At 39.6% G+C, this 26234-nt stretch overlaps 1 protein-coding gene across 5 annotated transcripts in view; it reads left to right on the top strand.

Annotated features, from left to right (window-relative positions):
* Positions 1-26234, top strand: part of inpp5b (inositol polyphosphate-5-phosphatase B) — a 135184-nt gene that overhangs the window by 93581 nt on the left and 15369 nt on the right. For all 5 annotated transcript variants that reach the window (XM_052036675.1, XM_052036676.1, XM_052036673.1 and 2 more), the window contains 7 exons: positions 6935-7122; positions 9774-9885; positions 11000-11109; positions 15243-15378; positions 17374-17484; positions 21469-21634; positions 23286-23521. In XM_052036675.1, the coding sequence (XP_051892635.1) occupies positions 6935-7122; positions 9774-9885; positions 11000-11109; positions 15243-15378; positions 17374-17484; positions 21469-21634; positions 23286-23521 (1059 nt within the window). The remainder of the gene's footprint in view (positions 1-6934; positions 7123-9773; positions 9886-10999; positions 11110-15242; positions 15379-17373; positions 17485-21468; positions 21635-23285; positions 23522-26234) is intronic.

Genomic DNA, 26234 nt, shown 5'->3' with positions numbered 1-26234 from the left:
GGTGACATATTGCTGTGGATAGAAGACTGGCTATCAGGAAATTGCTCCTTTTCTGCTTGGCAAGATGTAGTGAGTGGTGTGCTACAGAGATCAGTGCTGGGTCCTCAGCTTTTTACACTTTTATATAAATGACTTGGATGAAGATACTGAGGTGTGGTTGCTAAATTTACTGATGACACAAAGGTTGATGGGAAAGTAAGTCGTGAAGAAGATGCAAAGAGGCTACATAGATAAGTTAAGTGAATGGGCAAAGATCTGGCAAATGTAGGATAATGTGGGAAAATGCGAAGCTGTCCATTTCCACAGGAAAAATAAAGGAACATTATCTAAGTGGTGAGAGATTGCAGAGCTCTGAGATGTAGCAATACCTGGGTGTGATACAAATACTGACCAGAATATTGTTCAAGACCCTTAGACTTTGCTGACGATCTCAGCCACAGGACATCATTGCAGTAATTCCTCTAGGCTCAGCTGCCTGTATCATAAGATCACAAGTGGGAACGTTCAGCTTTGATTGCAGTGGTCTGTTTCATTCACGATTCCTCACACAATGAAGCAGTTTTTGCCCACAAGACCTGGACAACATTCAGGTTTCACTGGATAAGTGACAAATAACATTTACAGATCCAAGTAACCATCTCTAACAGGAGATATTCCAGCCACCTCTCTTTGACATTTTAAAGTAACATCATCAACATCTTGGAGTCTACAATTGGACAAAAACAGCACAAAAATGCTGTGACAACAAGAAAATTTTATCATAAAAACAGAAAATGCTGAAAATACTCAGCCGGTCAGGCTGCATCTGTGGGAAGAGAAACAGTTAATATTTTGGGTTGAAGACCCTTTGTCAGAACTCAGCATAGCTTTGCTACATTTCTTGTGTAGCACTTGTTTGAGAGCCTTTCAGGGAACCTTGAGCCACATTATCCCAGGAGTACAATTAGACCTTCTCCGCCCTCTCCATCGCCATCGAAACTCTCGGTCTTCTATCAAGCATCCAAACTTCCCCAATTTTTGTCCAAACTGGCACTTTTTATCCCATTCCCAAAACATCATACTCTACTGCTACAACTCTTCCCCACTTCATCATTTGCAGCTTAGATACAAATGGCCAGTGCATCAGCCTTCTGAAGCACTGCCTTAGAAGGAGAACCAAGCAGCACAATTTTCCACAACAACCAGATAGTTCCATCCAAGGACTTTGTTTTCGGCAGAGGACAAACTTAGAAAAACGATAATTGGTCCCTTCTGCTGTGTCCATCTAGCACACCTGTTAGATTGCACTGGAATTCCAAGGTAACACGCTTTATCATTGACCTGAATATAGTTGTAAATGCCCATAGTAACTTGCAGTGGTTCAATACATACTTTGCTGTCTAATTATAGAGACGATATAATATTGATATTTGTTAACAGAAATAATTATAGCACATGACTAAGATGTTTCCTTGGTGACTCCAATCTCCTCAGTGCCACAATTCCTTTGTATAAATGAATCTGGCTTGTCCATTGCTTATGTATTTGTAGCATTATATCATGTACATATACTATTTAGACACAGTACATTAAAAAGAAAAAAGCTAACAAGTGGCAATGAGAAACAAGTGACTTCTCTAACATGTATGTGCTAGTGGTACATGCCTGGCATAAGGCACTGCAGTGACAGCTTCACAGCTTCTCACAATCCACTTCAATAGTGTCTAATAATCTGGCCATCAGTGTGTCATTTGTTGTTCACAACAGAAGGACTAATAAACTAATACAAAAATGAAAGATTGTGTAATTTCAAAGCTGCCGGAGAAAATATTAATATAGTAATATTTATAAATTAAATACACAATAATTTCCACTTTATGTTCTCCAGATCATTCTCAATTTTGGGTTAAAAATAACATGTGATTTAAATAACTTTTAAAGTTCCTTTCTCATTAGAATCAAACAGCACAGAAACTGACCCTTAGGGCCAACTTGTTCATGTACCCATCTATACTAATCCCATTTACCAGCAGTTGGTCCATTGCCTTTTATGCCTTGGAAATTCAAGTGCTCATCCAGATACTTAATAAAAAGTTGTGAAAGTACCTGCCTCCACCATCTTAGGCAGTGTGTTCCAGATTGTAACCACCCTCCAGGTGAAAAAAAAATTCTCGGATCCTCTCTAACCCTCTTATTGCTTACCTTAAACCTATGCCCTCTGGTTTCAGACATCTCCATGATGTCGAAAAGTTTCTTTTCTCGTTGTTCATCCTACTCACCTCTCATAATTTTGCATACCTCTATCAGGTCCTCCTTGAACCTCCTCCGCTGCAAGGAAAACAAAGCCAGCCTCTTCAGTCTCTCCTTGTAACTAAAACTTTTCATCCCAGGCAAAATCCTGGTAAATCTCCTTTGCTCCCTCTCGTGTAATTATGTCCTTCCTATAGTGTGGCAACCAGAACTTCACACAATGTTCCAGATGTGGCCAAACCAAAGTTGTACCATGATCTCCATGCTCTTGTATTCTATGCCCTGGCTAATGAAGACCAGCTTCACACACGTCTTCTTCACTACCTTGTCTACCTGTGCTGCCATCTTTAGGGATCTATGAACTACACCAAGGTTCCACTGTTGTCCTGCCTTTATTAGACCTCCCAAATGCCTCACCTCACTCTTAACCAGGAGTAAGTTCCACCTAAGATAAGATATCCTTATTAGTCACATGTACATTGAAACACACAGTGAAATGCATCTTTTGCGGAGAGTGTTTTGGGGGCAGCCCGCAAGTGTCACCACGCTTCCGGTGCCAACATAGCATGCCCACAACTTCCTAACCCATTCGTCTTTGGAATGTGGGAGGGAGCCGGAGCACCCGGAGGAAACCCACGCAGACATGGGGAGAACGTACAAACTCCTCACATACAGCGGCGGGAATTGAACCCAGGTGGCTGGCGCTGTAATAGCGTTACGCTGACCGCTACACCACCGTGTCTACCAATGCTCTACCCATTTTACCAACTGATCGCTGTCATCCTGTAGCCAACAACAATCCTATCAAATACACTACTAATTTTCATGTCATCTGCAAATTTACTAGTCATACCTCCTATGTTCATGTTCAAATTGTTACTGTGTATGACAAACTGTAAGGGTCCCAGCACTGATTCCTGTAGTATCAGATTGGTCACAAGTTTCCAATCACAAAAGTAATTTGCTGCCATTATCCACTGTCTTCTATCACATAGCCAACTTTGGATCCAATGTGCCAAGCTGCTTTGGATTCCATGGACTTTAGCCTTTTGGACCAGCTTTCCATGTGGGACCTTGTCAAAGGCCTTACTGAAGTCCATGTAGACTACATCAACTACACTGCCTTCATCAATATATTCTGTTACTTCTTCAAAATGAAATTAGTCAGACAGGATCTCCCACCAGCAAAACCATGCTGACTATCCCTGATCAATCCCCGCTTTTCCAAGTGTAGATTAATCCTGATCCTCAGAATTTTTTTTGCAATAACTTCTCTACCAGTGACATTAGATTCACTGGCCTATAGTTACCTGGTTTATTCCTGCTGCCCTTCCTGGATGAAGATGCCACATTTGCTTTCCTCCAGACATCTAGCACCTCATTTGTGGCCAGCAAAGATTTGAAAATCTCTGTCAGGACCCCAGCAATTTCCTCCCCTTCCTTCCATAGCAGCCTGGGATAATCAGACCACCATAATCTCTTTCCATAACTACTTGGAAACTGGGTGTGATCACTATCCTCAAAATGCTCACCCACGATACTTCAACTTCTTGCCTGGCTTCATTCCTTAAGATTAGATCCAGCACTGCCCCTTCTCTCATAGGACTATCTATGTATTGGCTCAAAAAGCTCTCCTGAAGGCACTTAAAAAATTCCACCCCATCTAAGCCTTTTGTACTTTCCTCTTACACCCTTTTGCAATTTGCCTACATATCTGCTGCTCTATCTCCTGCTGACTGTTGGGAGGCCTGTAATATAATCCTACCAAAGTGATCGTCTCTTTTTTATTTCTAAGTTCTACCTGTACAGCCTTATTTAAGAAGCGTTCTCAGACTTCCTTGCTCATTCTCCTTAAACAATATTTCAATGCCCCTCTTGTACTTCCTTCCTTATCATACATAAAGTTTCTGTATCTTGGAACATTGAGTTGCCAGTTCTGCCCTTATCAACCATGTCTCTATGATTGCAACAATATCATATTCCCATGTACTGATTAATAGTGTAGATTCAGTTTCCTTGCATTAAAATAAATGCAACTAAGCCTTCTAATCTTCCCATGCCCTTGTCTGCTCTATATTTGACTTTCTATTTCTTCATGCAGCACGTATAACAATTATGGAATTCCACTCATTTCGCTTGTATTCTTAGTTCTAGTTTAACGTAATCAGGTTAAGAATAAATGAAACACTAGAAATTAGCCGCTTTCAGTTCGTGACATTGCTCATTCTGCTTTGTGGTTGATAACATCAATTTTGCTGATGGTTGTACTTCATGCTGCCTTTGGATTTATGAACTGAATTACAATAACAATAGTACAGAAGAAGGAATTAATTTACTGTGTGACATTAGGAGATTTAACAGGAATCCCCAAGGAAGCGTATTGGTCATGTGATTCTTTCCCAGTGTCACCGCTCAGAATATTCTCCCTTTCCTGCATCAGCTTTTCATCTCTAGTATTGCAATACAGCAGTTTTCTTACGTGATACTGAGCATATATTCTGTAATTGAGTGGTATATAAACATTCAACAAAATACCTTTCTACTTCTTGGACCACAGTAATTTTAAACAGTAATAGAATTGAATAGATCTGCAAAAGGTATATGAATGGTTGTCATCATTTTATAAGGCAGTAATGGTTTATAAACCAGACCAATAGTCAGTATGTTGTTCAACCTCTACAGTAGAACCCTGATAATCCATCCTCAGTCAGACTTTTGGTGGTGCCAGACTGGTAGTTTTTCCAGCCCATTGGTTGTTATTTCTATTCATACCCCAACACATTTTTAATCCATTTTTTAAACATTACACAGTATTATAATAAACTTTCCAGTGAACCAGGTAGCTTCAAGAAAGTGTGCAAACCAGAACCCCGGTGGGTGGGAAGGGAGCAGAACAATCATAACATGGTGAGCCAGATACCGAACCATCAGAATTTCCAGTGTCAGATAGCAGATTATTGCAATTCTGCTATATTCTTATCAAATGCTACTCCTCCACTTGCTCACCCCTCAATCCTCTCACCAGCCCCCAAAACACTCCCTCCGCAAGTAGAAACTGACCTATAGGACTGATTGGCTTGCTTCTGTATTGCGAGTCCTTTGTGATCAAGCTTCCATACACTTTCAATCAGAAACCCTGACCTGACTACTTGTCCCTTCACCTTTGTCAAAAACGTTATAAGAGAGATGTTCTGTGTCCAGGATTTTAAAATAATTTAGGCTTGCATGATGATTTTAGAGCTCCAGTTTAATGGTTTTTTTTGGTATGAATCTAACATAAACTCTTCCTCAGAATGTGGATTGCAGTAAATCTTGAGATTCTAGTGGCTGCTGCACTGGATTTTGAATGCATTGTTTTTATTTCCCTTGCACCTCACTCTCTCAGCAGTAATTGTTTCAATTCCTCTCTGGCAATAATGTCAAGCGCAAATCTTGTGCGTCAGCTCACCTATTAGCCCAAAGGTGCCATATGCACCTGACTTTGGGTACTGACCCAACAGGCCAATTGATTACAATCTGATTTGTGCTGTTCTTCTGTAATTCTTACTATGAAATCATAAAAGGATAGCACACATTGTAATTATCACTTTGTAATTGTGCCTTCCTTTTGTTGTCCTCCTGTGCATAATGGAAATGGGTAGTTTTGCCCATTTTCCTTTTGTTGGTGAGCAGTGTGTATTGCTTCATAGCACAAGTATGGTGTGGAATTGTTGATTGCGTAAGATCCTGCAAGTTGGCCTTAATAGCAAGAGAATTTAATAATAGGAACAAGGGTAAGACCACAGTTAGAGTGTTGTGTGCAGTTTTATTCTGAATTGGTAAACTGGTTTATTATTGCCACATGTACCGAGGTACGGTGAAAAATTTGTCTTGCATACCGTCCAAACAGATCAATTCATTACGATAGTGCATTGAGGTCGTACAAGGTAAAACAATAACAGAGTGCAGAATAAAGTGTTACAGTACAGATAAATACAGTGCAGGTAGTAAGCTCACAGTGAGGTAGGTTGTGAGTTCAAGATTCCATCTTATACTAGGAAATCATTCAATAGTCACAACAGCAGGATAGAAGCTGTCATTTAGCATGGTGGTACATGCTTTCAGGCTTTTGTACCTTCTGCCCGGTTGGGAACGGGAAAAAGAGAGATTGTCTGGGGTGGGTGGGATCTTTGATTATGCTGGCTGCTTTACTGAGGCAGAGAGAAGTATAGATAGAGTCCATGGAGGGGAGGCTGGTTTCTGTGATGTGCTGGGCTGTTTCCACAACTTGCGATCACAGGCAGAACAGTTGCCATACCAAGCTGTGATACATCCAGATAGAATGCTTTCTATGGTGCATTGATCAAAAATTGGTGAGTGTCAAAGGGGACATGCCAAATTTCTTTAGCCTCCTGATGAAGCTGGTGAGCTTTCTTGCCTGTGGCATCTACGTGGTTGGACCAGGACATCGGTGATGTTCACTCCTAGGAACTTGAAACTCTCAACCCGCTCGATCTCAGCACCATTGATGTAGACAGGAGCAAGGTTGAACTATCTGGCCCATCAAAAAATGCACAATTTCTGCAATTCATAATTTGAGAAGGATTAGTGTATATTTTTCCAACAAAGTATTACTTCTCCAAAGAATTTTCCATCAAGAATTCGGAGATCATTTTACTATTTTGTCTTTCTAAATCTCAAACTTTTCAAATGTTTTTCCTCCTAGGGTAACAAGGGTGGAGTGAGTATAAGGTTTCAGTTTCATAACACCTCCTTGTGTATCGTGAACTCTCATCTTGCCGCACACACCGAGGAATGTGACAGACGGAACCAGGACTACAAAGAAATCTGCTCCAGAATGCGTTTTATTCAGTCTAACCTGCCGTTGGCATCTCTCACAATCATGAAGCATGAGTAAGTGGCTAGACTAAAGAGATTGCTTGTGTACAAAATTGATCTTTTTCAATGTTCCATCTATAGTTCAGAGGAATATCTTGTATTCAAATTGGTTCTAGTAAAAATCAATTTTCTACAAGGACAATTTGATGTCATGGAACAGGCAACAGCTGGATCTCTCCAAAGGCTTCATCCATATTTTGTTTGAGCTTCTTGTGGCATGAGCTGTGCAAAGCAAAACGATCCCAAATTTAGTAGCGTCCATGTTGAATTGGCTGATCTAAAAAAGGGGAGCAACACTTTGAACAATCACCATCCTCCTGGACTGGTTGGGCAATGAAATCCAGGGTGAGGCGTTAACCTGTGTGAAGTATGTAGTGAGATCATACAAGCATCTAACGTGGGAATGTGAGAAATATCCTCTCCCATGTTATCTCCACCGCTTTAGTATCCATTGCCCAGGCTCATGTGCGAGGAACTGCAAGGTTGTTGGGTTAGATCTTGGACTAGAAGCCAGAAGTCCCATCATCACAAGTAAAACAGGACTTCTAGTATTGCCATCGACTCCAGGAAGTGAGGAGATGAAATCAAAAATGAAAATAGAGATAATATTTCAAAGCTCATGAAAGAATGTGACCTGAAACATTAAATGTTTCTCCTTTCTTGGATGTTGCCTGATATACAGTTTCCAGCATTTTCTGGATTTTTTTTTCATTTCCAGTATATTTTTCTAATTTGGAATAAAATAGAGATGGGGATATTTTTTAACTGTAGTTGTTAATTTCCTCATTCCCACCAACCTTAGTTCTTCCTGAGTTGGCAGGACAAAGCCACGTCCTGATGTTCTCTCCTAGTGCATCATTAGGAAGACCACTATGTCAGCCACTTATTCTAAACTAACAAGGGTGAGTGAAAGAGTCAATGTCTTATGGCTGAAAAAGTAATGGAATTCTTACTCAAGGACACCATAGAAAAGCCATTTAGTATGAGTATAGAGCACTGATTTCAAAGGGGAAGATCATTTTTGACTAATACAATTCAATTCTTTGGAGAAGTAACAGCAAGGATGGATATGAGTAATATAGCTGGTGTAATATATTGAGATTTTGAAAAAGCTAAAGCTCATGTACAGTAATTATTAACCAGCAGGCAAAGAAATTTTAGAACTGTCAAGTGAATTCATTGGTAGTATGACTGTGAGCTTTATGTTCCTTTCTTAAGTTTTTGTCTTTTATAAATAGTAGATTTGGAATCATTAAGAAGCAGAAAATGTTATCATTTTATTATTGACGTTCTCTGTATTTACTTGAGAGTGTTTCTCAAATATTTGAAGTGAAGCTGAATGGAGGGACCTTTACCTAACCTGACAATAGTTCATAGGATGAAGTATGGAGACCTTAACTATTGTTGGATATATTTTTAGTTTTCAGTGACTCTTGCTGGATAGTATATACAGCAGTATTAGATGATAGTATCAACAGTGTTTTCCACTGTCAAGTTGTTATAACATGTACGGCTCACACTCGAAGAATGATTCCTGATGAATGAGGGTTGTTAAACACTGGTATTGGTATTGGTTTATTATTGTCACTTGTACCGAGGTAGTGTGAAAAACTTGTCTTACAAACCGATCTTACAGGTCAATTCATTACACAGTGCAGTTACATTAAGTTAGTACAAAGTGCATTGATGTAGTACAGGTAAAAAAATAACAGTACAGAGTAAAGTGTCACAGCTACAGAGAAAGTGCAGTGCAATAAGGTGCAAGGTCACAACAAGCTAGATCATGAGGTCATAGGTCATAGTCCATCTCATTGTATAAGGGAACTGTTCAATAGTCTTATCACAGTGGGGTAGAAGCTGTCCTTAAGTCTGGTGGTACGTGCCCTCAGGCTCCTGTATCTTCTACCCGATGGAAGAGGAGAGAAGAGAGAATGTTCCGGGTGGGTGGGGTCTTTGATTATGCTGGCTGCTACACCAAGACAATGAGAGGTAAAGACAGAGTCCAAGGAGGGGAGACTGGTGTCCGTAATGCGCTGGGCTGTGTCCACAACTCTCTGCAGCTTGTTGCGATCTTGGGCAGAGCAGTTGCCGTACCAAACCGTGATACATCCTGATAGAATGCTTTCTATGGTGCTTTGGTAAAAGCTGGTGAGAGTCAAAGGGGACAAACCAAATTTCTTTAGCCTCCTGAGGAAGTAGAGGCGCTAGTGAGCTTTCTTGGCCATGGCATCCACATGGTTTGTCCAGGACGGGTTGTTGCTGATGTTCACTCCCAGAAACTTGAAGCTCTCAACCCTCTCGACCTCAGCACCATTGATGTAGACAGGTGCATGTACACCGCCCCCTTTCCTGAAGTCAATGACCAGCACTTTAGTTTTGTTGACATTGAGGGAAAGGTTGTTGTCATGACACCATTCCACTAAGCTCTCTATCTCCTTCCTGTACTCCAACCCATCACTGTTTGAGATATGGCCTACAACGGTGGTATCATCTGCAAACTTGTAGATGGAGTTAGAGTAGAATCTGGCCACACAGTCATGAGTGTATACTGATGTCATATATGTACACAATACAATTATTTTTTGGGGGGGGGTGGGGTGAGTATCTGGGGAAACATTTATGTTTGCATAATTGTTTGCAACTTTGTATTTTTTTTCATTATAAAGCATTATAATATGGCTTGGAGATTTGAACTACAGGATATGTCACCCCGAGGTAGAAACAATTAAAAAACTAATAGCAGCAAAGGATTATAAGAAACTTGTCAAGTTTGATCAGGTAAGATTTATGTTACAGTAACCATTAATTTTTCCAGGCCTTCAGAGACAACAGGGGGAAGTTGATCTCCACGGATCACTGCAATTGATAATTGACTCACCCAAAAGAGGAGAAATTATCACTAAAGGAAGTTTTTGACAATATTTTGCTAATTATAAACAATGGTTAAAAATAAAGTTAAGCAGCTAGGATAATTACAGGCTTGGGCTCTGAGGTGAGGAGCAGCTCGCAAAGCTAAATTTATCTCCTTGAATAAAAAAGATAGGTTGGTTTGGAGCAGAGTTTTAAAATGCTGAAAGGTTTGGGTGTGAGTCTGCTAGTTGTCATGCACTAAAAAGTATCACAAGGGTTTAAATTTAACCTTGAGGAAACAAGAAATTGGAAGAAGTGCTTTCCCCCAAAAATTAGTGAATGCCATCTGTTGAAGTTTAAATTTATTTGTTCATAAAAGAACTCGTTAAAATTGACAACGGGATTGGTGTTTTTTTTAGAACCTGATATAGCCTAAGAAGGTGCTATTTGGTAATAAAGTTATTTATGGAATGGATAGATGTTCTTGTGTTTACTTGATTGCCCTTGAGTATAGAGAAAAATTAATGCAGAATATTTCATTGGGGAAGAGAAAAATGATCTTCAAAAGATGCTAATATTTACAGTTACTAAAACATAATAGTACGTGATTCACAATTTTAAGTAGTGGCCTTAAGTTATTCCAAAACGTTACAAGAGACATGACAAAGATTATTGAATCAGGAAGTTTGAACCTCAACTTTTGGGGGAGAATTATAAAATCTAGGCTCATAGTATTTATACATTTCATACTTGTTCCACACATCTTTTCCTCATGTCATGATTTATTTAAAGTTACACGATGAAAATGTGGAAGATTTCAAGCATAGTTATTTTAGCTCATTTTCCCGACATCACATTCCAATCATCTTATTTGAGTACTGCTTTTTTTTAACCGGTTCATTTAAGAAGATGACTAAAAATAATTCTAGTCCTCAAATGGAAAAAAAGTACTGACAAATATTTTATAATTTAACACATGATTGCATTTGCTTTCCTGCATGTTAAGACTGAAACTGTAAGAACTTCTATTGTTGTTGCACAGCTGACAAAACACATGGAGAACTTGCAAGTATTCCAAGGATTCAAAGAGGGAGCACTCAACTTCCAGCCAACCTACAAGTATGATATTGGCACGGATAACTGGGACACGAGGTAATGGATGACTTGAATTGCTCATTGGAGAATTCAAAGTTGAATTTGCCATCTTTAACTTGAAATCTGTTCTAACCAGGATCTAACAAAAAATAGCAAAACAAAACAAGGAGCATCATTTTCCTTTCAGTATATGTCACAGTATCTCTCCAGTTCATTTCTCTGAGATAGTAGAAGTGGTTGATAATTGAAACTGAAAACAAATTACTTTATTAATGAAAGAGCCTACAGTACCAGGCAATGTTCTTGCTCTGGCTTTCTTCCAAATACACTGACTCTTAAAATGCTTTTGCAAAACAGAAGATATTTAGTCACATGATACAATACTTAAGGGGTAACAGCCTTAAAGCAACAATTGTTGCTCAGAACCATTACATGTGCCACATATGGTAAGTTACATCCTTCAAAAATTAAAAGACAAGAAGTAAATCAAATCCAAAGTACCTCTCCAGTCTCCAATTTCTTTACTTTGACACAGTTCTCCAGATATTTGACAGACGATCCTTTCAAGTCTGGTCTTAGCTCTCCTGGGATCTACCTTTGAGCTGTGGCATTCTTCTGTGCAGGACTAGTGGTATACCCTCCAGTATCTTTACATCTGTTTCTGTCAAGCTAGTCCTTGCAATAATATTCCTGAGATGGTGCCTGTTCCTCTGATGTGGGACACCTTCTCCATCGCAGCTCCTTGTGATCTGGGGTGTGGTGTGTGTTGAATTATCACTGCCTTCTGTCTTGTCTGGTGTTGGATGAATGTGGGCTTCATCCTTGCTATATCTCCCACTCTTAGTATTGGTAGGTTATTGGTACCACTGTTGTAGTTGTGTGCCTATTTTCTTTTGGTTGATCCAGTTGTCCCCTATATTTTTCTGCACTCCCAGCCCATCAGTTGCTAAGATTAGAGCTCTTGTTTGCTTGTTAAGTATCTGCACTGGATTGCTCATTGTCCCTTGGGGTGGGGCTTTGTAGGAAGCTGGGATGCTGAAATAGAAGTCTGCCTTGGATGGTTTAGCCACCTTCAACAGTTGCTTTGCGAATTTCAAAGTGTCCTCTGCCTTTTCATTATTCTGCTGAAAGTGAGATGATGATGTCCAGATTAAACTACCGATTCTTTGAGAACCTCTCAAAGTTGTCTGCTGTGAACTGTGGCCATGATCTGTGATCAGTACCTCAGGAATACCATATCTGGCGGACTGCCCTTTGAACTTGTGAATAATTGTCAATTAATGAATGTTCTCCAAGAAGTCTACCTCCCACAAAAATAATCCACTGTCAGAGGGTACATTTTCCCCTTTAGAAGAAACGGACTGTCACAACTGTGGTCTGTCTAGAACTTGATGAGAGTGAAGTCTTTCCTTTGGTTGGTTCCTTAAAGATCTGCAGGTCTTGCATTTTGCACATGTTCTCTGATCTCCCCATTCGGCCCTGAGTAGTAGATAGTTTAATTTGTTCTGCAGAGGCAGTCATTCACTCCCAAATATGAGGAATGAATGTATCCTTGAGGAATATAAAGGAAGCAGGAAAGAAACAAGGAATTAGGAAGCCTAAAAGGGACATGAAATGTCCTTGGCAAGTAGGATTAAGGAGAATCCCAAGGAATTTTAAATGTACATTAGGAGCAAGAGGGTAGCGAAGGAAAGATTAGGTCCACTCAAGGACAACGGAGGGAACTTAGGCATGGAGCTAGAGGAACTTTGCATTAATATTCACCAAGGTCTGGGACGTGAATGATGGTGAGATTAGGGAGGGGTGTATTTTAGGGCATTTTGATATTAAGGAGCTGGTGGTGTGTGTACTGCGAAATATTGTGGATAAGTCCCCAGGGCCTGATGGAATCTATCCCAGGATAATGAGGGAGGAAAGTGGGGAGATTGATGGGGCCTAGACAGAGATCTTTGTATCCTCTTTAGCCACAGGTGAGGACCCAGGAGACTGGAGAACATCCAAGGATTATTCCTTTGTTTAGCAAGGGCAACAGGGACAAACCAGGAACTTGTAGACTGGTGAGCCTTATATTAGTTCAAGGGAAATTATTGGAGAAGATTCTTAAGGATGGGATTTACTTGTATTTGGAAAAGTATGGACATGAGGGAAAGTCAGCATCGCTTTGTGCAGGGGTGTCCTGTGTCACAAATTTGAGTATCTTGAGGAAGTGATGATGATGATTAATGAGGGTAGGGCAGTAGCTGTTGACTACATGTGTCTATATTTAGTAAAGCATTTGACAAGGTCCCTCATGGTAGGTTGATCCAGAAGAATAAGCAACATGGGATTCATGGTGAGTTTATTAGTTGGACAGAAATTGGCTTGGTCTTAGAAAGGTGGTGATGGAGGTGTTTATTTGACTGGAGGACTGTGAGCAGTCATGTTCCACAAGGGTCGGTGCTGGGACTTGTCCTGTTTGTGGTAGATAAATGACTTGGATGAAAATCTAGGTGGTCTGATTAGTAAGTTTGCAGATGACATGAAAACCGTTGGAGTTGAGGACAGTGAGGAAGGTTGTCGATGATACAGCAGGATATAGATGAGTTGGAAATTTGGGCAGAGAAATGGCAGGTGGAGTTTGATCAGGATGAGTGTAATGTCATGCATTTTGAGAGGTCAAATGTAAGAGGGAACTCTACAGTAAATGGCAGGACCCTTAGGAACATTGGATAGGGTGGTAAAGGTGGCGTACAGCATGCTTGCCATCATTGATCAGGGCGCAGAGTATAAAAGTTAGGAAGTCATGTTGCAGCTGTATAAAACTTCAGTTAGGCCATATTTGCAGTATTGTGTGAAGTTCTGGTTGCCACACTATAGGAAGGATGTGGAGCTTTGGCGAGGCTCAGAAGAGGTTCACTACGATGTTACCTGGATCGGAGTATTGGAGGCTGAGGGAGAACCTAATAGAGGTATATAAAATTACGAGAGGCATTGATTGGGCATATAGTCAGTGTCTTTTTGCCAGGGTGGAAATGTCAAATACTGGAGGGCATAGTTTTAAGGTGAGAGGGAAAATGACTTTCATGCATTTTCCACAATCTCACTTGAAGACTTTATGGTTTGGTATAATTATTTTTGACCAATGATATGCAATTACATCTTCATTTTCTTCTGCCATAAACGCTTCCTTCTACTGTCTCCATTCTTTAGATGAGTGACTCCCTTGGAAATCCAATGCATTAGGCAGCTTTGTTTCTTATCTTGTGCATGTTTTATTTGAAATGTGAAATAACACAATTGAGTCACACAACTCACTGTTTCTGCACGTGTTGTCTCAGTTGGGAGGGATCACACTCCGCATTCTGTATTCTAGTTCTAGCACTGCTTCTAAATTGCATAGATTCATTGACCAACATTTCTGACACCATGTCTTATTATCTCCTTCATTTGTTTCTCTATGATACTGCAAAAAGTTGATAAGATTAGTAAATTATCTCTGTATTTAAGTAATGAGAAAACTTAGATGACCAGGAAATATTATTAACGTTGCTGTCTTACAAACACTTCTTCTGGAACTTTCTACACTAAAGAAAGCACTTAATCACATGAGATAATCCCTAAAAGGGTCTCAACCTGGAAGCAGCTATTGTTGTTCATTAATACTTTAAATGTTAAAGTTTTTCCCCAAAAGGGAAAGGTACCCTTTTCCATAGGGTACCTTTTCCCCAAAGGTACCCTTTCAATAGGGTACAGTTCCTCAAGAGACTTCCCCATTGATTGCATCCTCCAGAAACAATTAAACTGTGCATTTAAAGAGCGCCTTTAACATGAAAGCATGCCTTAGGGCAATCTACAGAGGAAGCTTAATAACAGATACCATCCAGAGGAGGGAGTTTAAGGGAGATGACAAAAGGCAAAATTTAAGAGACTGATATAAACAGGTGGCTGTAGATGAGCCTAGATAATGACTACAACATCTGCATCACTACTTTATGCCAAAGTTCACTTTGTAGTAATTAGGACAGGAAAATCTTTCTTAATTTTCTTCTTTCCTATAGCAAATTCAGCTGATACTGAGATACAAAGGAATATCATTTTTATTTCTCATGCACTTTTATTTGACTTGAATGGTGTAATGAATGTGGCTTTATGTATAAAAATCTATTAAGTGTTTCTGAATTTTTTTTAAAAAGTAATGTTTTTGTTCTTAGTGAGAAATGCCGAGTCCCTGCATGGTGTGATCGAATCCTTTGGAAAGGCAGCAGCATCAAGCAATTGGACTATCGCAGTCACATGGCTTTGAGAATCAGTGACCATAAACCTGTTAGCTCATTGTTTCAAGTTGGGGTACGAAATCACCTTTTCACATCCACCAGAGTTTCACCCTTTGTCTTGGCCATTTGTAATAAAAAGGAATTGTTTGATACAACTCCATGTTTACATAAGTAATTGCATAGAAGTATTAATTATCTGATCACTTAGTAAATATTTTATCTTGATCAAGCAAATACTCAAAGTATCTGGAATTGAAAAAGAATGAAGTGAACGTTGGTGGACTACTTCTGCAGGAATGAAAGGAAAAGATTTTGTATGTGGAAAAAGATGTGTGGCTTATTTAAATGTTACCATTGATGCTGATTAGGTTTCACTGCATCAAATGTGAAGATCAGTAGCAGCCTGAATAAATTTCTTCTTCAAGCCAATGCATATTGCCAATATACTTTTCAATGCAAGGGTAGAATGGTGAAACCTGATTCCATGAGGCAGAGTTAGACTTTAATCAAAGAAAGCATACGTAATTGCATTTGATACTGCATTGTGCATACTGCATTGTTTATGCATTGTGTGCTATGTTAAAACAGAAAATGCAGCCTGACCTGCAGTTCATGGTTTTTTTTTAACAGATTTACAGTATCTACAATATTTTGTTTTTAGAGTGCTGTGTCAAACATAGTTAACAACCCTTTTGGGAAGTTACTTACACCTTGACCATAGTTTTAAATTTATCTAACTTTAATTGCATTTCTAGCAATCTAGATATTTGAATTTTTATCATCACAAAGCAAGATCTGACCAGATGAAATACTGTCTTCTTGACATGGTTTATGCAGCAAAGGACAACCTAGACTGTATATAGTGGCCTCGAACTAATAAATATTCCATTGGTAATTGTTACACTATTGTGTCCTGACGTGAGGAATCAGAGAGAGAGGAGAATCATTTGCTCAAACATAATGTAGTCATGAGTGAAAGGAAGCATTTCTTTACCATGTGAGTCTGTGATCCCATTAAGATGTACTTATTTAACAGGTACATTTTATTGAGTAAATTTAAACCCTTTTACTGACATACATATGACCATAAGAATTAGGAACAGAAAAGTCCACTTGGCCCCTCCTGTATGGTGAGTCTTATCAAAACTGCTTCCAATGCATTTACATTGTTTTTTATATGGACACCAGTATTCTACACGATACTCCAGCTGAAGTCTCATCACTGTCCTATATAATGTAGCCTAAACACCCTATTACTTCATTTCACATAGCAATAAATTATAACTTCCTGTTAGCTTTCCTAATTACTTGTTCTACCTCCCCACAAGTGCAAACCATGCACTAAGATGCCCAGATCCTTCTGCATCTCAGAGCTCTTATATTAACCCTTTCTGTAAAGTGTAATTTCTTCTTTAGGTGCTGTAGTTTTGGATTATTCCTTTGTAATGATTAAATAGGAATAATCCGTAAGAAGCTACAGGTCAGATGTTGATCAGGGGAAGTTTGCATTTGCATTATAGAGGAGACTAGTAATTGGGAGATGTAACCTTTGTGGTTGGGATTGCTACTACTCTTCCTCTTGACCTACGAAGGGTACTTGCCAGCATTTTGTTACTCAGCTCCAGAAAAAATTGCAAGCTGCTAAGGTAACATCAGTGTTGCAGTTGCACTATAGATGGATTGAAATATATTTAAATATATATTAAATACATTATCGAAATGAGCTGACTCTTTAAGGCAAGACATTTGTAAAGGTCGATCCCTGTCACAGAAGTAGCAGAGGATTTGGCCTGACTTTGTTTATAACCTAACCCTGAGCCTACCCTGTCCTTCAAGAGAGTGATTCATGTTGAAACCACCACTTCAGGTTGACTGCCTTTTGCAATGATCATTAATTTTGTCTTTCTGTCCACAGATCCTTCTGGACTGGAGCATCTTCAGAATTTTCTTCTGCTTTTATATTGCCAGCATTTGTCATTTTCTCCTTTAGTTTTAAGGAATATTTTTACGCTGTTTAATACATAACTTTGTACTGATCAGTTCTTAAGTACCATCCATATTTTTACAGATAAAGGTGGTCAATCAAGACTTGTGCAGGAAGACCTATGAAAATATTGTTCGTACACTGGATAGAATGGAGAATGATTCTATTCCTTCAGTGTCGCTGTCGAAGACAGAGGTAAGGTATTCTGTTGCTATTTAGGTCTGCAGCTTTCTTACTGGCCAATTTTCTGTGATTTTTCAGCTCTGTTCAGTTTGTGTGGTATGCTGCCACACCCACATAACTAATGGTTTTCTAGTTAAGTGAAATTTCTGATTTCATGGAGAAATTAGCAGACATAGAATTCTTTCTAGCGATGTACTGACGTTTAATTATTTCAAAAAAGTATTCTTCCATCTTGCTGTAACACTATAAAGTCAATTTAAAGTCGAAAGTAAAACCTAAGTTGATGGTCATCTACTTAGATCTAATGTATACAATTGTACGGGTACTTCTCAGTTGCATACTGCAGCAAAAATTGACCATGACTTATTACTGTCAATAAAATGAAAATAAAGACTGGTGTGTGTTAATTTGACATTTTTGTGCTCAGTTAATGAAGCATATCACCAGAGATCAGAATATCCATATTGAATGCTTTCTTAGTTTTTATTCCAAATTGTATTTTGAGATACCAAAGCTTTAAGTCCCACTGGGTTAAGTCACCCACCCACCCACCAATCCCATCTCAATCAGTTCTGGCCTTAATCCCTAACTCCTTGATCTCCTAACCCAATGATCAATGCAATGATCTCCATTTCTCTATTCCTCTAAACCCCAATCTGGTCCTTGTCCTTGTTACCTGAATTTCTCTCCCATGCCAGGCCCTGATCAGAACTCTTACAGCCAGCTCTCTTTTCGGTTATGCTCTTTACAATCCCTTGGACTAAGCCCAAATGTCGTATTTTCCATCACACACTTTGTGAGCAGATTGGACAGTTGGTGACCTCCATCCTTGTGCAATACTGATTTATTGTCAACCCCATCAAATTGGGGCATGATGGCCCTTCTAATGCCATGTGCGACATATGTATGGCATTTAGTTGCGGGAATAACTTTGTGTGCATATAAAGAGATCCTAAGTAATCTTCAAGTTTACTGATTGAGCCATTTGGGTCTCTGGAGAGAATTGTCAGTGTATTGGAGTAAATTCTGTTATCTCAATGCTAAGTGTGATGACTGTTGCTGATCTAAAATCTTCAGTTAATCCCTTGGTTAGTACAAATTGATGAGTTTGTCGCCATTTCTGTGGTATCTTTCAGTATTTTAGGGAATAGAACAGGGCTCAAGGAAGAGCAGTCAGAGGAGGCAGGTGGAGAAGTGGGAAAAGCTCTGCTGAGTATGACCTATTGAGCTTGAGTCTTCAGGGAGCACATGATTTACACTACTCCTCAGAAAAATGTGTTTATCAGGGATTCACATTAGCCTAGGACTCTGGTTCACCAAGAAGGTGGGGTGAGAACTACATGCTGCAAGATGTTCTTGGTGATGAATTCATCACCTTCTTTGGTAGAGAAACACAGGGAACAAATATACAGTGACCCACCAATACAGAGGGATTTCCAGAGGTCTGTGGTGATTCCTGACGGTTCAGGTGGCTATTAATTGCAAAGAGCTCCTGTTGTTATTCTGCTTGTAGTCCATGAAACAGAATAACAGAATAATAACACAACTGCATAAGTGTTTCACTCCCCAAAAGTCCAAGGTGTCTACAACATAACCAGAAGATTCAGATGATGTATGCCAGTCATCCAGGAGCTTTCGTAGCTCATTCAGCTTGTAGAAGTCAGCTTTGCCTTTATATTTCCAGTTGCAATGGAAGAACAAGTAATGGCTGTTTAAGGGACAAAGACAGTTTCCTATTGACCTGAATCCAGTTAAGGCTGCACAAACAAAAACAGAGAACTCTTATGAGACCCATATTGCCATCCCAGTATTGTGGCTGCTATCACTGGTTTGTTGAAAGTATGACTCTGCTACCTCAGCTCCTACCTATGACTCCTCTGAAAATGCATTCCAGTATGGTCCAGGGAGGGTCTCCCGCATTATGATGTCTTGCTGTATTATCCACAGTCTTGTCATCATGCAGACATAGCTCTTGCCTGCAGGTGCAGGAAGAGAAAGAGGATGAAGATCAAATAAGATAGCAATGAGAGGACCTTACTTGCCGTTCTGCAAGGAACAAACCAACTGGCTTGCAGTCCATGAAACAGAATAACAAGCAAGACCAAGGCAACATTGAGGCTTGGGCATGTGACATTTGCACTGCACAATGGCAAGGCAATGGCCATCATAATGAGAGTATGTAGTGAGTGTGTAGCAGGAGTGTGTAGGTAAGATTACTGATTGATAGAAATTGAATTGGGGGTGTAGAGAATTTGGTCATTAAACTTGTCGTGAGACTTCACTTCCAGTATTGACCTCGTGCAGCCTTCCATCACTACTGTTTCAATGTTGACCTGGAAAGCTTCCTGGGCCAGTGGAATTGGAGAACCCCTCTCTTCATCTTGTGGATAAGACATCCAGGAAGTCAGGATGCTGCTTTACACCCATGTGCTGTCATGGCATCTGCCATCTTTCTCGTGCCTGTAGACCGACTTCCATTGTCAGTTACAGGCAATGAATATCTGAATTTTATTAGATGCTGTTAAAAGTTAAGTTTGTACTATTAATTATCAACAAGTGTTAACTGCTCTAGAAACTGGATCCTATAGATATGTGAAAAAGCAATATTCAGATTCTTTCTCATTATCATGACTATAGTATACGTGCTACAGGCAGGATAATGAGGTAGGAATATGAATTTAGAGTGTGCCCTATTTTGAGTCAAACAAAGTCAACCTTGTCTCACAACCCAGTGATAATTTGCAACCTATCTAATTGAATCCTTGCTATATTTGCTTATTGAAAGCTGAGACAGAGTTTGATCATATTTTAATATCAGTTTTCCTGTAGTGACTCATTCTTTGAAAATCAATCACTCGCTTCAGTGGAAGTGAATCTCTGGAGCAGAGAACGACATGCAGCGCGATGGACCAGTAGTAAATACCTCCCCCAAGTTGTTTTTGTAACCTGGTTTAGAATGACTACTTCATTAAACCAACTTTTTCTTTAAAAATCTGTATTTCTTAATATTCTTCAGTTTTTATTGCAAAGTAGACGTAGTGCAAGGTGTAATGCTATATGTCATCAACAAACCATACCTCAAGTATTGGGTAGAGTGTTGGTCTCACTTAAGGAGGAGTATGCTTGCACAGGAAATAGTTCAGCAATGGTTCACTGGATTGATTCCTGGGATGAAGGAGTTGACTTTTGAGGAAAGCTTGAGTAGGTTGGCCCTATAATTACTTCAGCTTTAAAAAATGACAGATGATCGTATCAAATTATTTACCTTTTTAAGAGGCCTTGACGAGATTAGTGCTGAGAGGATGTTTCCATTTGTAGGCAAATCTTGGCAGCAGAGTTTCAGAATGGCAGTTGCCTGTTTAAGAACAAGGGGCTATTTCTTCTCCGAGGTTTGTGAATCTTTGAAATTCTCTATCCCAGAAAGCTGGTGGAGAATGAATCAATAAATACAGTCAGAGTTGAGATGGATAGATCTTTTGTCTATAGGAGATTGAGGAATTATGGGGAACAAGCAGGAGAGATCAAGATCTGATCAGATCTCGATCTTATTGAATGGCAGAGCAGGTTGCTTTTAATATTCTTGTGTCTTTTCAGATTCTAAAAGCAAAAGGTAAATTAATTATTTGCTTTGTATTTTTGTTAAAATTATAATGCTGTTATAATCCTGTTTTCTGTTGCTGATTGTTGAGAAAGATGAATGTAGCCATGTAGCTTCTCTCAGTAAATTTGCCTGCTCCCACGTGTTATGAGCACTCCAACTTGCTTTCATTTAACACATTTATACATTACAGAAGGATATACAAATAAAACAGAGGCCAAACTGATACTCCCTTGCCTTTTATAGTTCAGTGGCTTGCCTGTTTTCACCCATCAATTCTGGACTGTTAATATGTTAATTTAAACCTTGTGGACAATTGCATTTCTTTCCAAAATGATATTGCAAGCCTCCTTTTTTCTGGCATTCATTTATTAAATAAGATGTTTTCTTTTTTTCAGTTTCATTTTGAGAATGTAAAGTTCATGCAACTCCAGGTTCAAACACTTGTCATTGCCAACACTGGACTTGTGCCCTGTCAGTTTGAATTCATCACCAAACTGAATGAACCTTCTTATTGCAAACCGTGGTTTAGTGCTACACCTAACAAGGGGATTTTAACCAAAGGTATGTTGTATTTTGTACAAAAGTACCTCTTTTTAACATTGCGTTCTGATACAGGCTTGATTTTATGTCATTCCCTAATCAAATGATCAAAATTAAGAAGATTGACATCCAGGGTGTAAGTTACCACCCAGAATAAATCTGATGTCCTTTCACCTGTTTGTTTAGTTGCAAATTGTGCTGGAAGTACTCATGTTTAGGGACTGCACACAAAGTGAATGAGAGAACCAAACTTCTCAGTTCCTAACAGCTGCTTGCTGTCTTAGGGTAAATTGGACATCAAAGTGCCATTCTCGTTTAGAAAGCAGTGCACTAGGTGGAGATGGAAATGTCATTTCTTCTGAGTTCACACATTAACCTCTGCTAGAATAACTTGATGATGACCTTGGGTTTCTAAAGTATAAAAATATGCTTTATTTCCATTACCAATATTCAGTATTCCTCTTTTATCTGATGGCATTTCATTAATTTTTCCTGAATCTTCAAGAAAACAATCATTTGACCCTAGCTTTTAAAATGATGACAGCTTGTGTCATGTTAGCTGGACTTGGATACTTATCTTCACTCCCCACATTATTTGGGGGTGATGGTTAAAGTAAAACACACGAGACTGCAGACGCTGGAATCTGGAGCAACAAACAATTTGCTGGATGAACTCAGTGGGTCGAGCAACATCTGTGGGAGAAAAGGAATTGTTGATGTTTCGGGTCAAAACGCTGCATCAGTCTAAGTGTCGACAGTTCCTTTCCTCTCACCCCACAGATGCTGCTCAACCCGCTGAGTTCCACCAACATATTGGTGGTTAAAGTGAGGCTATCTTGTAAACATACATGATTGACTAACATCTGCATCTAGCCACTGGCATTACCAAGGTTGCGATGTGATTGAGCCATACAATCCCAGGGTCCCATCCTTCCCTCTCTTCAGTTGTTCAAAAATCTGGAGAGCATGGGTTCAGTAATTTAGCTGCCTCTAGGCAGAATGTGACCCAGATCCACATGATGTAAACCTGTGGTCCTTAGATTAAGCTTATTTGTGAAAAGGAATCTAAGTAGCTGGATGTGTGGTGCCAGAAGCATAGCTTCCTGCCAAATGAAATTGGAAGTCAAACAGTATAAACACAGAACATTGTCATGAATTGGAAACGGGCAAATTTGTTTAATGTTGGCCAGACACCAGATCTGCTTCAGGGTTAATATATTAAATTAATTTCTTTTCAAAAGGAATTGGTCTTTTCAAACTCCACATTAAATACATGAGGAAACCACGTGCTTGGTTCTGTGAAATCCAGGGAGTGCTATTAATCAAATCATACAGCACAGAAGGGGGCCTACAGGGTTGTTAGACTCTACTTGAACTCTGAGAGTAAATATAGTTTATATTTTTATGACATATTTGTCCTTATTATCTGCTGTAGATTAGCACTTGGTTATTCATTGTTTTAACAAATATAGACATTGTGGTTTTTATTCACTGAAACTGAATCACAGGAAAACGTTGAGTTTGGTAAAAATTTGCACCTTCAAAACCTTCCGAGATAAACAGGAAAGTGTGCACCTGTTCTAAGATTCTGGAGATGTTCTTTGCAATGATCAGATTGCTTATTTGGTGAAGTGAATGAAGCAGCTTAATAAAGAATTTGTTTACTTTTTAGGGGAGAGAATAGAAATTGAGTTGGAAGTATATGTGAATAAAATGACTGCCCTCTCATTAAATATGGGAGCGGACCGTATTGAGGATATTTTAATCTTGCATCTACGACGAGGAAAAGATTATTTTCTGGCCATTTCGGGGAATTATCTTCCGAGCTGCTTTGGATCTTCATTGCATGCACTTTGCTGCATGAAGGAACCAATCCACGATGTCTTACCTGAAAGAATACAAGAACTGGTGAGTAGATGAACTTATTATCTAAAATTGCTACAACTCTAAAACAACTGAAAGGGCTTGGCTTTCAAAAGTTGTACGTAAAGTGTTATAAATTTGTCCTTCCATTCTATTTTTGACATTAATCTTGACCACCTTGTCCCTGTCCCAGAAAGTTATGATTTCAGGACTGACTCCCGGATATGATTACTGATCTTGGCTGCCACTTTGTAGTACTGAGGGAACTTACAATGTCAGAGGTCCCATCTTTTAGGTGAAACCTTCAGCCTTGCTGTTGAGATGCGTGTAAAATATTGAAAGATGAGCAGGGAAAGTCTGCTGGTGTCCTGGCAAAAGATGATGCCTTCAAAACAGAAAACCTGTTGATTTATCACACCATGAATTGCAAATGTTTCCATTTCAAAAACTGACTGCCACTTTGGTCTGCATTTATTAGCATTTACTGCTGTAAAATGCTTTGCTGAATTTTGGATGTAACTGATGCAGGGTTTTGACCTGAATCGTGGACAGTTCCTTTCCTCCCACAGATGCTGCTCAAATTGCTGAGTTCCTCCAGCAGATTGTTTGTGACTCCAGGTTCCAGCACCTGCAGTCTCTTATGTCTCCATGGAGCAAAAAAATCCTGAGCAAAAACAAACTGCTGGAGGAGCTCAGGCGGCATCTGTGGAGGCAAAGGGATGGTCAACTTTTCAGGTTGAGTCCCTCTGTCAGAACTGAGAGTGTAGAGGGGAGATGGCCAGTATAAAGAGGTGAGGGGTGGGGTGAGACAGGAGCTGGTAGACAATAGGTAGAACCAAGTGAGGAGTGGAATGATGGGCAGACGCAGCCAGGTAGGGGAAGGGGAGGATGGAGGTTGAGACAAAGGCTGGAAGGTTACACGTGGAAACAGCAAAGGGCTGCAGATTCTGGAATCTGATAAGGATGGTGATAAATGGAACCAGATAAGGGAGAGATCATGTGCAGATGGAACCAGTGTGGAATGGTTAATAAATCCCCCGGTGTCAGTAACACAATTGAAGAGAGAAGTAATTAGGAAATAAAAAAGGTTTGCAGCAAAGGTAGTAAAATAATCATGGAGGACTTTAATCTTTATATAGTCTGACAAATAAAATTAAGAAAAGTAATTTGGAGGAAAGGTTCATATACTGCATTCAGGACAATATCATGGAACCAATGAGGACACAGGCATCCTTGGACCTTGCTTAGAAATTATTTGGCACAAGTGATGTGTGTTTAAAGGGTTGCTAGGTGACGGCACCAGCCACTGGTTTGGTTGTAAGCCCACCATAGCAAAATTCGGCAGCACCTGAGGCCCAAGGAGTCAGAATAACTATCGAATAAACAGCACTATGTTTATGGCTCCTGTGTAATGTAATGAGGTTAACTTCACTGTAAAATATTGTCTAGGGAGAAGTGATTAAAGCCACTTCAGTTCTTAATGAGGAAGCCCTGCATGATATAGTTCCAATCCATGGGTGAACCAAAATGTTCTGTCCATAAAGTGGCCCAAAGGTCTGAAGTGACCATCTGAGCTACAGGCTATGTCAGCTGTCAAGGATTTGGAATGCTTTTGAATGCTCTTCATGTTTAGAATCATAGAAAGGTTATAAATAGAAGGAGGCCATTCAGCCCAGGGTTAGAGCCTCCAGATGTATGTAAAATCAATTTAACTACTCCCACTTCCCCAACCCTCTCCCCATAGCCCTGCAATTTATTCCCTTCAAGTACTTATCCAGTTCATCTTTTGAAAACTAAATTTTTTTAACTATTAAAAAATTATTGGTCCAGATCTTGCCTGGCTCTCAAAACTGCCAACATTCAGCCATTTAAACCTTCTGGACTTCCATGCATGTGGAGTCAAAGAGTAAACTCCTGGACTTGAGGACAAATTTGGGAAGCTGAGCCTGTCTGTCTGACCTGCCAATGAACTCCTCAAAGAGTAGTATCTCCCCGGTATATGTTCTGGTATTTGTGAGATCCGTTGGTGTTAACGAGAGTTTAGGGGAAAAGGATTAGGAGACAAAGAGAATAATAAGTTCTTTTTTTTGTTAAATTGTTTTCCTTCAATGTTGCTGATTATTTACATTTTTGGTTAACTGTTTTTTCATATTTCTCACAATTGAAAAAAAATTCTTCAATTTCATAGATGTTTAAAACACTTAAATCAGGTACCACTTTTACAACCGGCAAAGTCCCACACCCAGCTTTGCCAGCTGTTAAGGACAGTGAGGTGTATGTGGTGGCTGCAGCTGTAGCCGCTCAGACCACATCGCTGAACTCCGGGATGTGGAGGACCAGCAAGATTGGCCTTCCACATCCAGACCAGAACATAGGAAGATGACAAGCAGCTATTTGAAATGGGGAGTCTGGACCCTTCTCTCTCACAGCATTCTGCTCCGTTGAACTCATTGGACTCCTGTCATACAAGTTTAGTATGCAGTTTCCCCAGTGTAATGACAGAGGAGTTGCAGCTAGTTTATCCTTTGCTTCATGACTGTATTAGGAGAGCAATATTGGACTTTCAGATAAAATCCAATATGAGTGACTGGCAGGATGTTCATAAAGACCAGGATAAATCTAACCCAGCTAATTACAGCAGTCTGCTCTCATCCATCAGCACAATGTAATGGAATGTGTGTCGATGGTGCTATGAAATGGCACCAACCAATAACCTGCTCATGGATGCTCATTTTGGGTTTCACCAGGACTATTCAGC

The sequence above is a fragment of the Pristis pectinata genome, chromosome 22 (genome assembly GCF_009764475.1).
Source record: "Pristis pectinata isolate sPriPec2 chromosome 22, sPriPec2.1.pri, whole genome shotgun sequence".
Lineage (NCBI taxonomy): Eukaryota > Metazoa > Chordata > Chondrichthyes > Rhinopristiformes > Pristidae > Pristis > Pristis pectinata.
Note: the sequence above shows the minus strand (reverse complement) of the source record. Positions and strands in the feature narration are given on the sequence as shown.